Source organism: Lissotriton helveticus (genome assembly GCF_964261635.1).
Source record: "Lissotriton helveticus chromosome 1_1 unlocalized genomic scaffold, aLisHel1.1 SUPER_1_unloc_12, whole genome shotgun sequence".
NCBI lineage: Eukaryota > Metazoa > Chordata > Amphibia > Caudata > Salamandridae > Lissotriton > Lissotriton helveticus.
In genome coordinates, this window is record NW_027611651.1 from 711,230 (window position 1) to 723,276 (window position 12,047).

General features: G+C 43.5%; 2 protein-coding genes and 1 long non-coding RNA gene across 3 annotated transcripts in view; 1 reads left to right on the top strand and 2 right to left on the bottom strand.

Moving 5' to 3' along the window:
- LOC144805503 (uncharacterized) overlaps nucleotides 1-12,047 on the top strand; it is a 1,226,074-nt gene that overhangs the window by 530,163 nt on the left and 683,864 nt on the right. The window lies entirely within an intron of this gene.
- On the bottom strand, nucleotides 1,589-7,003 carry LOC144805507 (uncharacterized). Its single transcript, XM_078672049.1, has one exon. It carries the CDS (start codon nucleotides 7,000-7,002, stop codon nucleotides 5,041-5,043), a length of 1,962 nt encoding a protein of 653 aa, XP_078528175.1. The 5' UTR covers nucleotide 7,003; the 3' UTR covers nucleotides 1,589-5,040.
- The window catches only part of LOC144805515 (uncharacterized), a 50,829-nt gene continuing 46,574 nt past the window's right edge, over nucleotides 7,793-12,047 (bottom strand). The window contains exon 3 of the long non-coding RNA XR_013605531.1: nucleotides 7,793-8,478. This is a non-coding gene — a long non-coding RNA (uncharacterized LOC144805515). The remainder of the gene's footprint in view (nucleotides 8,479-12,047) is intronic.

Here is a 12,047-nt window from a genome sequence, read left to right on the forward strand (position 1 = left end):
AAAATTTAAGACATTATTATTGTGATTTTTTGGGCAATTAGTTGATTATTGCAAGCACTAACACTTCTCTGTGTAAAGTAAAGACCTTGAGAGTTTTGTAACTTTCAGATACTCAAACTGTGGATTCTGTTGCAATTAAAACATTTTCAAGACCTGAAATTTTTTTGGAGGTTGCATGCGGGCAGCCTAAGTTATCCTGCAAGAGTTTCTTGATGAATTCTATTGCAACCACAATATGTGCTCTCTCATGTAAAGTCAGGTTGTTAGAAGCTTTTCTGCAACTCAAGATACGCCTTACTTTTCACCTGGTGTGGATGCATTTCTCATGTTTAGTGAGGTCTCCTTTCTGAGTAAAACGTTTCTGGCTTTCCCCTCCTGTATAAGGCTTTAGTCCAGTGTGAATTCTCTCATGTGAAGTGACATTGTATTCAAGACTAAACCTTATCTGATATTCAGAATACACATAAATGATGTTCACTCTTCTAGTGAGCACCTTGCACAAGTCCAAACAACCCTTATGGTGATGGTTGTAAACTCCACCTTTGTAGCAGGGATTCTGTACCTATACAGAACTGTGCATAGAGACCCAGAACCTCAGTGAATGAGGGTGCGCCAAAAACTCACCTCAGTATCCAAAATCCCCTACCAGACTAGCAACCAGTGTCTCATTGGTTCTTTCTCATCCCCAATGATTAGACAACCCAGAACATGAACTCAGAACACCTCAGGTAAAGTGGAATACATGAACACTCTTTCGTCATACCAACATATCAGTCCAGAACGAGGAGTAAATGAAGACACGTGCAATTTTGAAATGTTTATTTCTAATGCCGTGTTCTTAAGCGCAGTGTCTTAGATAATACAAGGAAACATTATCAAGAACAAGGTTATCAGCATTGTTACTATTCCATAAAATACAAAAGGAGAAAGCATGTCGAAATGCTAATAGTAAACGGTTACATTAAACGTAAGTTTACCCTCCCTAGCCAGTATATTATATTATATCTAAAGAAGGTCTCTTTTGGGTTTAGAAGGGCAGACCCATACCTCTTGTGCTTAGCAGAAACGGATCACATCATCTCCTGCACCAACACTCAGCATACGAATCTCCATCAAGTGTGTTTTACTTCTCTGTGCAGTGCATTATTAAACCCGCTCAAACCCAAAGTTGGCCACAGCTGCATATGTGTTATGTCTAGACCGTGCCCTGATCAACTCGAACAACAAGCACTGTGTTGAAAAACCTTGAAGGCCTCGGCACTCACTGTACGGACATAGATTATCAAGCAAACCTTGTTATTCTCACGTCAAGCAAAATATGCAACTGGGCGAAAAGCTGTAATAACATAATGTGCCGTGTGCAGAGGCAGCAGAAAAGGAAAATGGTGTTTAACTTGTAAAAAGCTCATGCTAACTTAACACAGTGTGAAGGTATAATTACAAACACGTGACACCTTATAGACCAGCTATCCTAGGGGTAGCATGGACAGAGCAGTCTTAGGCTATAACTCTAGAGGGCGTGTAAAGCCAGCTGTTTTACCATATGTAACACCTTGAATACCAAATGAAAGGGGCACCACACAGGATATATATAAAATATATATGTATTTATTCACTAACCCACTCCTCTGAACTCTTTATGAGGACAGAGGCAAAAGCACATAACAAGTTACACTTAGAAATACTTTAAATAGCACAATTTACAGTTAGGCCCTAGGGGCGCGTAAAACCATATACTAAGTAAGTGGTATAAGAACCACGACTGGTGAAAGGAGAAGGCCTAGGGAATCGCTGGGGCTACACTATCTGACCCTTAGGTTAGGAGTAGGAGGCCCACAGGCGGCGCGTGCAGAGTTGGAACACTCACGCGGGAGTCAATAGAAAGTCTATGGGAACTTAAAAGGTAAGTAATTATAGTTTTAGGACACTTCCGGTTTAGATAGGAGGAAACTACAAGCAAATCTGGACTCTAGGATAGTCAATCCCTGCAGGAGCACCGAAGTACTCGCTTTACCTCACCCACGGGTTGCGGGTGCATAGGTGTCAAAGTGTGTCGGGTTTCGCCGTTGATTCCAATGGAGCCGTGAAGAAAGATGCTGCAGGCGACCAGGAGGAAGATGTCCGGGTGGATCCAAGGGTGGATCGAAGTTGAAAAAGGACCTAAAAGCAGAGGGGACGAGTCTAGGTCACTAGCCAGTGACCGGGTGGAACCAGGAAGAAACCAGACGTCGTCGAGGAGCAATCAGGTGCTGTTGTGAAGCTGGTCTCTGCAGCCAGGCGGACCAGGAGGGGTCGGGGACGGCCAGGCGCTAGCGAGGAGCTGTCCCTCGAAGGTTCTCGCAGAAGGAGGGGTCGACTTCAAGATCGGGGCCAACAAGCCTAAGCAAAGGTAACCCACCCAGGATACCCACCCGATAGATTCAGAAACTGCATGCTTGAAGTAGGTCGCTGGATGGCACAAAGCTGCCTTAAGCTAAACTCCTCAAAGACCGAGGTTTTGCTCTTTGGTGCCAGAGACAACTTTTGGTCCCCGAGGTGGTGGCCAGACGAAATGGGACCTCTCCCCGAGCCGGTGGACAAAGTGAAAAATCTCGGTATACTGGTGGACACCACCCTGACCTTTAAATCCCAGGTGAGCACCCTCTCCTCCTCCCTCCACTTCACACTCAAAACCATTAGAAAAATGTTACCTTATCTTGAGAAGAAACACAGGAAAACAATATTCACTGGTCTAGTGCTCTCACGCCTAGACTATTGCAACAGCCTGATGCTAAACGCCCAGCAGAGCGTACTTAATAAACTCCAACTTCTGCAAAATGCAGCCGCCCGCCTAATCACTGACACACCCAAATTTGCCTCGGTATCTCAGGAGCTGGCTAAGCTACATTGGCTACCCATCCGTAAAAGAATCACTTTCAAGGCAGTATGTATGGTCTTCAAGGCCCTCCACGATACGGGCCCTAGGCACTTGAAATCACTTTTCTGCTGGCATAAACCAGCAAGAACCCTGAGGTCAGGACAACTGGCTCTGGTTACGGTCCCCAGAATTAAAAAAGCTCGCTGGGGAGGCAGGAGTTTTTCTCTCGGGGCGGCTGAGGCCTGGAATAAACTTCCACTTGCGCTCAGACAAACCCAGAATCTGATGGCCTTTAGAAGAGGTCTAAAAACATGGCTCTTCACTCAGTAAGTACGCTCCATCACACCAGTCTATCCTTCTAGCGCCAGGACACCTCCGGGTATTAGAGCGCTCTATAAATATGCAAAATAAATAAATAAATACACAAAAGGCTTCTGGTGCAGGCCAGGAGGGTCTGAGGTACTTCACCTTTTCAGGGAAGCAAGTGCCAGTCTGGAGCAACCAGACCAGCGATGGATTTCTTAAAGCATAGTCGTCTCAGGGCTACTAGCCAACTGGCCAGCAACCGGGACAACACGTCGAGTAGAACACAAACAGAAGGGCCCCACGCAGAACACGTGGAATGCGGAGGGCTGATCTTCGGTGCAGGTGGTGCTCAGTCTCGGGGAGTCTCAGTCCCCAGTGCACAGCTTCGAGGATGCCTCAGGAGCTGCGCTGGTAGCAAGAAGAAGGACTTTTCAAGATGTCCGGTCCACAAGGTCCAACGCCGTCCACAGTGCTCAGCTGTGCTGGAGTCGTGCAGTGGGGTCAGAGGGCTCAGGGAGTCAGGATCTTGTCAGGCACTGCGCTCGGGTTCCGGCGGGAACGGGGCAAAGCAAGCCTTCAAGTCGCTGGATGGTGCCTAGTTGCCCAGGGTGGTCACTCCTTGGCCACAAGGGAGATTCTTCAGTCTTCAGCTCAGGTGAATGTCGAAGGGTCCAGAGTTTCGTCTTCAGTTCGATTCCAGGATTAATCTAAAGTCTCCTGGGTCAGCTCCTATCTTTATACAACTAAAGTGGGCTGGTTTACCTACTAGGTCCCTCCTATAGGTGGGACCAGGAAGGGGGGTGGTTACACACCCTTTCCTTTCTCCAGTTTCGCGCCAGAGCTGGGGCAGGGTTGCCCCAGCAACCGGTTTGAACTGGGGTATGCATGGAGCACCTAGAGTGCTCCAGGCAGTGTGTTTCTTTTCAACCCTCCCTGTCCTAATACACAAACTCCTGTATGGGGCGGTGCTCGCACCTCTCCAGGCAGTAAACCTATTGTCCAGGCCTCCCTAGCTGGAAGGACTCCCAGCAGCAGGAGGCCAGACTTGTGTCTGGGGCAGCAGCGTTCATTTTGTAACGCTGGGGCTCTGGTTAACTTTAACCGTGATCGTCAGAACTAACATGTCTTCTCCGTCTAGAAGAGTGGAATACTAACCCCGTCTCCAGAATTGGCGAGGGGGTAGTATTCCAAAGCGTATGACACCTTACACGACATGTTTCGATAAAGCCAAACCAAAGTTAGCATTAACCGCGAGGATTATAATGCACTTAAGAGTATATAGTATGGCAATATCATAGAACAGCTATAAGGAAGTAGTTCCGAACGCTGCAGACAGGCTCAGCTCATGCTAGAGCACCATCTCACATATAACCAAGCACTCTGCCTTCAGGATTGTTAAGGCCTGCCATAGGAGTGACTTATAGGTTACTATGTGTCTATATGTATGTAGGTATAGGAATACTACACCTAAGCAAGGGGTGATTACACAACCTTGCCCCAGCTGAGTGATCAGCCAGTTGTGTCTATTTGGGTGGCCAGCCAGGGGTGGCATAAAACATGCTGCAGCCCCTGGTAGGCCTTGGTTGCACCTATGCCCTGAGTACCTAGGGTACACTATACAGGGACTCATAAGGTGAACCAATATCCAATTGTGTATGTACCTAAGGTACATGGAGTCCGTTTTAAGGAGAGAGCCGATAGTTGGCCTGGGATCCTGCTATTCAGGGCCCAGGCTAAGTCGAAAACCAGCTAAACACTAGGCAAAAAGTTGGGGGTAACCATAGTCAGATATCCACCTTCCTACAGTGTGTTTTCTTATGGCGCTTGTAACCATCTCTACCTCTGAATCTTTTCTGACATTTAGAGCACTGATAATTTTATTCACCAGTGTGGATTCTCACATGTTTAGTGAGATGAGATGTTTGGCTGAAACATTTTTGGCATTCGGAGCACTGATAAGGTTTTTCCCCAGTGTGGGTTCTTATGTGCTGTGTGAGAGTACTTTTTATACTGAAACATTTCTGGCATTCAGAGCACTGATAAGGTTTTTCCCCAGTGTGGATTCTTATGTGCTGTGTGAGACTACTTTTTATACTGAAACATTTCTGGCATTCAGAGCACTGATAAGGTTTTTCCCCAGTGTGGGTTTTTATATGCAACGTGAGATGTCTTTTTTCATTGAAACATTTCTGGCATTCAGAGCACTGATAAGGTTTTTCCCCAGTGTGGGTTCTTATGTGCCGAGTGAGACTGCTTTTTTCACTGAAACATTTGTTGCATTCAGTGCACCGATAACGTTTTACCCAAGTGTGGGTCCTTGTATGTTTAGTGAGTCTCATTTTGTCACTGAAACATCTCTGGCATTCAGAGCACTGATAAGGTTTTTCCCCAGTGTGGAATCTCACATGTACAGTTAGAAGTGATTTACGGTTAAATTGTTTCTGGCATTCAGAGCACTGATAAGGTTTTTCCCCAGTGTGGAATCTCGCATGTACAGTTAGAAGTGATTTACGGTTGAAACGTTTTGGGCATTCAGAGCACTGATAAGGTTTTTCCCCAGTGTGGGTACTTATGTGCTTTGTGAGACTACTTTTTAAACGGAAACATTTCTGGCATTCAGAGCACTGATAAGGTTTTTCCCCAGTGTGGGTTCTTATATGCTGAGTCAGAGTGCTTTGATTACCGAAACATTTCTGGCATTCAGAGCACTGATAAGGTTGCTCCACAGAATGGGTCATTGCATGATGAGAAAGACTTTGTCTGTAACAAAACCTTTTCTGGCATTCAGAGCACTGATAAGGTTTTTCCCCAGTGTGGGTTCTTATATGCACTGTGAGATCGCGTTTTTCATTGAAACATTTCTGGCATTCCGTGCACTGATATGGTTTCTCTCCAGTGTGGGTTATTGTATGCCGAGTGAGACTGTTTTTGTCAATGAAACATTTCTGGCATTCTGTGCACTGATGAGGTTTTTCCCCAGTGTGGGTTCTTGTATGCTGAGTCAGAGTGCTTTGATTACCGAAACATTTCTGGCATTCAGAGCACTGATAAAGTTTTTCCTTAGTCTTAGAGTGGTAGCTTGTATGCTGAGTGAGACTGCTTTTGTCTTTGAAACATTTCTGACAATCCGGGCACTGATAAGGTTTGTCCACAGAGTGGGTTATTGCATGTCGAGATAGACTCTGTTTCTTACAAAAACTTTTCTGGCATTCAGAGCACTGATAAGGGTTTTCCCCAGAGTGGATTCTCATATGTTCAGTGAAATGAGATTTTTGGCTGAAACATTTTTGGCATTCGGAGCACTGATAAGGTTTTTCCCCAGTGTGGATTCTTATATGCTCAGTGAGATTGCTTTTTTGGCTGAAACATTTGTAACATTCAGAGCACTGATAAGGTTTTTCCCCAGTGTGGGTTCTTATATGCTGAGCGAGACTGCTTTTTTCACTGAAACATTTGTCACATTCAGTGCACCGATAACGTTTTACCCAAGAGTGGGTCCTTGTATGTTTAGTGAGTCTCCATTTGTCAATGAAACATCTCTGGCATTCAGAGCACTGATAAGGTTTTTCCCCAGTGTGGAATCTCACATGTGCCATTAGTAGTGATTTAAGTTTTAAATCTTTTGGGCATTCAGAGCACTGGTAAGGTTTTTCCCTAGAGTGGATTCTCATATGTTCAGTGAGATGAGATTTTTGGTTGAATCTTTTTGGGCATTCAGCGCACTGGTAAGGTTTTTCCACAGAGTGGGTTAATGCATGTCGATATAGACTCAGTTTGAAACTAAACCTTTTCTGACATTCAGAGCACTGAAAAGGTTTTTCCCCAGTGTGGATTCTCATATGCTCAGTGAGATAAGATTCACGCCTGAAACTTTTTTGGCATACTTTACACGGAGAGTGTTTTCCCCCAGTGTGGATTCTCATATGCTCAGTGAGATAAGATTTACGCCTGAAACTTTTTTGGCATACTTTACACGGAGAGTGTTTTCCCCCAGTGAGGATTCTCATATGCTCAGTGAGATAAGATTTACGCCTGAAACTTTTTGGCATACTTTGCACTGAAAGTGGTTTACCCCTGTGTGCATTCTGTCAAATTCTGTGAGATAAGATTTATGGCTGTATCTTTTTGACACAGGTAACTTTTTTCCCCAACTTCGGTTATTTTGCCTCGATTTTAGAGTCGGGCTTGTTTAGATAATGTTCAGCACTTATCTCTAAAAGAAATTGTGTGTAAATTTCTCAACACTTGAATTGAGCAAAAAATGTCGGGAAGCAGTCCTGTAACACCTGTTGAAATTTTCCTAGCAGATAATAGTCTTTAGGTTATAGCCTCTCCGGCAGCAACTTAATTTGTGACTGAAGTTTTTCTCAAATCGATTTGTATAGGTTCTTAGCAATGCAGTAATAAGGTGTTAGTCTGATATTTAATGATTAAACTGATAAGTACCTTTTTGCTCTGATGTAATGGCAGTAACTGAAGGCGTTAGAACGTGCACAGTACTATTGTGGATCATTAGTCGCAGAACATCAGTTCCTTCTACCCTTTCTATGTTTGGGGTAAGGTTAAGGTTTGTAGTTCTGAAGATGAGGATTTATTTACATTAGCTATAGCTCAACTGTGCTCTTTTAATCCATTTTTATATTTAACAGTTTTACATATCACTACTGCACAACAGATAATGTTGAGGTGATTTACATAGAATTACAGAACAGTACACAATAAAAAGGAAACAATCTGAGATGGTCATTAACACAATAAAGTGGTGAATTTTTAAGGTTTTCGCAAGAGTGAGCAGAGTGGGTCAAGGTGTTATATCCCAAGGCAGATAGTCTCAAACTTGCATAACTGGTTAAAACGGTTGTTGAACAAAGGCGATTTTCCAATCTCTTAGTTGTTAACGTGTCATCTTCGGAGTCTTCTTTCAGCGTCTTTTCTTTGATGGTATGCAGAAGAAACCTTTAGTTGTAACTTTTTATGCAGTGTGTGCTTCCTCTCTAGAATTACATGATGCTTTAGATGAACGTTATTCTGTCATGCTTAGGCAATTTGTCTTTCTGATAATATTTCAGATGAGGATGCTGAAGCAGTCTTTCTACATTATTTCTGATGCTGTGTGCACAGATATGGCTTTGCTCTGGGTTAATGAAATGCAAAATTAGAGACTTCACTTACAGGTATAGTACTTTCCTCGCCACACTTAGATTTTTGGAAATTGTTTAAACGTAGAATGCTGGATGTCCTTCAGTTTTTCAAAATAATCCTTCTTCTGGCACTGACATTCAAATCTTGCTTTCTTCGTCCGTAATTTCAATCACCTAAAGTATTAAAATTAAATAGTTAATACATGTGCATTTCCAAAAATATAATTTACAAGCCAAATCAATGCAGAATTTTGAAAATGCTGAGCTGTTTTTCAGACAGAGTAGAGTGTAGAATGGTAGAATGAGAGTAATTGGATGTAGGAGTGAGGATTTGTAGAATTTTCAACATTTTATTAAGCTCACAAAGGATACATGTACCCTATGGAGTTGCAACATAGAATCCCAAAGGCATTTCTGAAAGTCATATGGACTGGCACCAAACAAATATTAAAAAATATATACTATTAATTAATTTGTAATGCAGATTTCTGGGAAGGGAATGACTCCTCCACGAACAACAGGCATTTTCCCCTGCCCTGAGTTACCACCTACTTGTATCTGGTTTCCTGACTTTTGAGTTTTGGCCTCTGCCTCAAGCAAATCTATTGTGTGCTGCGAGGACTATGCCTAAACATATCCCTCAACTATGGTCCAGAGTATCAATCAAGGGCAATGAAATGAAGGCGGACTTTCATGTGTTTATTTTATTCCACTTGATTATCAGTTGTTAGGTTTTTCTGCACCTGGATTTACTGGGTGCAGAAAACCAGGACACAATCTTTTTCCAGACAGAAAAATTAGACTGAAAAGACGCATAAGACTCTGGGTGCAGCAGAAGCAGCCAAGACTTATGCTGGTTTTTTTCACCAACTGGGGGAAACACACAATTCTTCCCTCTGTTGGTGTTCACATTTGTTGTCGGCCTGTGATTCGGCGTTGAGTGCAGAGCGTATCGATTAGAGCCGAGGGGCAGAGCCGAAGAGGAGTTGACGAGCAAGCGGAGCGGAGCCTGGGACGACTGCCAGGGTTTGTTTTGTGAGCGGTTCCCGCTTCACCCGCGTCCGGTTATACGGGCGCTTTAAGTTCTACAGATCTGCTTTGGGGGCAGGAACGGACGCTGCCGGCACCGCGGCGCTAAGTCGCTTGTGGTGCTGCTCGTGCGGCGGCTGCTGCAAGGCACAGAGGAGCCTTGGCCTGCCACCTGATTTATGTCAAAAATGTGTTCATTCATTTTTTTTTTCCACAGTCCACAGGCAAAAATTACACCATCACTTGGTCCCACGCAGGGGATCAGAAAGCCTCAACAGAATTATAACAGGTGGACAAAGTACATTGATTAATATAAACCAGCTCCTCCTCTTATTAGATGAGTCAAATGAAAGATACAGCTTCTAAGTGCCCCGGAGCTGAGACAGAGAGATAAAAAAGAAGAACGTCATGCAACTTTGCTAAGCCAGCAGATAGGTCTAAAGAAAACTTAACGGCCTTCTGTAACGGTAATTTCTCCAGGTTGCTCCACAGAGGTGTTGTATGCGGAATAGCCAAAAAGCGTGGACAAACTCATCCTAACATGGGATAAGTAATTATGAATCTAACAAGGAACAAAGATAAAAAACACAAAAAAAATCCACCCCTTCCCCCATCCGTGGTGGCGGTGTGTTCATACTAACGAGAGGTAGGTCGACACTGGGATTGTGATCAAAACTGGAAGAGATGGCGGGCTTCGATGGTGGAGGGACACACCGCAGACGGACGGCCCTGGGAGAGGAAGGAGACAAGGGGGCCCCATTTAAATTCGAAATTCTTATCATTATCCCTGAAAATATCAGCCATACGTTCTAGGCTAAGCAGTCTCCAAAGATGAGAGTGCCATAGGGAAATAGCTGGAGCCTCCCTTCTCTTCCTCAGATCTCAGGGAACTGCCGTCTGATTTTACGTATACACAAAGCATTGAGCAGAGCAGAGCTGAGCCGAGGAGTGGCGTGAAGTGCCTACATCTGCCGTCTGTAGTGGGACTGGCTCTGGATCCCGCTCTTGCTCCTGAAGGATTCCCAGCATTCTCCCTTGTACTCTTGACAGCGATGAATAGCAACGAACAAGCAATGAACAGTGAGTGACAAGTGGCAAGAGGTGTGTGGCGTGTGGCGAGTAGTTAAGGTTGATCGGTCCTTAAGTCGCTGAGCCATTGGAGCCTGTAACAAGTCCGTAATACAAAATCTGAGAAATTATGCAAAGGGGAAAGTGACAATAGACTTTGACCCTCTTGAAGCACCCCTCGACCCCTGAATTACTCTGCATGCCTAGACTCCAGCCCTACCTGGAGCCCGGATATTAATGAATCGGTTAATTAATTAATTAATTAATTAAGTAACCAGCAGTACCAGCAGATTCTGTACCGAGGTGTGCTTTGGGGGTGTTTTCCCTTGAAGGTATTTGGTGGTGTTTTGTCCTATCAAAGCACCCTTTGGTCTTGTCACTGGCCCGTTTGATTCTCTGAAAGAAGCAAGACTTCTTCACCTATTATGAGGTCAGGAAAGGAGCGGCCACCTTTCCCTCCTATCAAAAGGAAAAGAAAAATACAACAAACACTAATACTAGATACGTTTAAAATAAAACAGGCAGGTGACATATAGTCCTTTAAATCATCTAAGGTCCATACATTTGCGATACTAGGTAAAGTCGCAGTCAAAGTTTGATTTTATGAAAGATCCAACTGGTGCTATGCTAACAGTGCTAACTAACCCATGTGATCTTCAAATTCCAATTAAACCACTGAGTAGAACAAATATTATATCCCCTAAGCAAGGAGTAAGTGAACCAGGCCACCCTGAGTCTGAAGCTGAAGTCGAACGAATGTCAAATTCAAATAAGGACCAAGTCAACCATTGGGGTCAAATAACAGACCTAGAGATGTTAACTATTCCACTTACTGGTCGTTCACAATAAGAGGACGCAAAATGCACAAATCTAACAATGGGAGATACTCGGCACTTACTACAAACTAGGCAGCCAATGCCAATAGAAGTGCAAGTAAAAATCAGAAAAGCCAACGGGATAGGGGAACCATCTTATTTGGGCCAAATAAATCAACGAGAGCAAGAAGCTCCAAATGAACTAAATGGTGGGGTGAAAATCATAAGGGAAGCCAATACCCCACTGAAATCGGATCTTACTCTGTCTAGAATAAATTCAGTTAAAAAACAAGACCAGCCGAAATGTAATCAAAATAACGGATCTCTAATTAATTAGGACAAATACAACAGCAACCTAGAAACTCTGCAGCGTTGGAGTACTAATTAACAAACTGGCTACCATTCCGGATATTTTAAAAACAATAATTGACGATGTAAAAGGGAATTTTCCTAATGTGGGAATTCAACTCATCAAGACCGACTGCCCCTCTAAAGATACAATAAAATGTGAAGACAATACTGTTGTTGTTAAAGATAAAATAGATGATAAAACAAAAGATCAAGAAGTGATAAACCTATGCACGACACAATCAACAATGACAGACGCAGCTCCGGAAGTTTAACTATCAAAAAGTCAGAGGAAAAGACATTGGAAAGCAAGAAATAAAGCTTCTAAAAGTATAAAAAAAAAATACAAATGCATCAGATATAGTGAGATTGAACACTGGAAACAACCATGACCAAATATCATATTGTGAAGGTGAGGGTAAACAAATGTCTCCAACAAAACCCTTTTTCCCTCTATTTAATAAAGATCTATCGGAGGTACAA

Excerpts from the sequence above, each read along its gene's own strand:
- LOC144805507 (XM_078672049.1), bottom strand. The coding sequence starts at position 7,002 with ATGAGAATCCACACTGGGGAAAAACCTTTTCAGTGCTCTGAATGTCAG.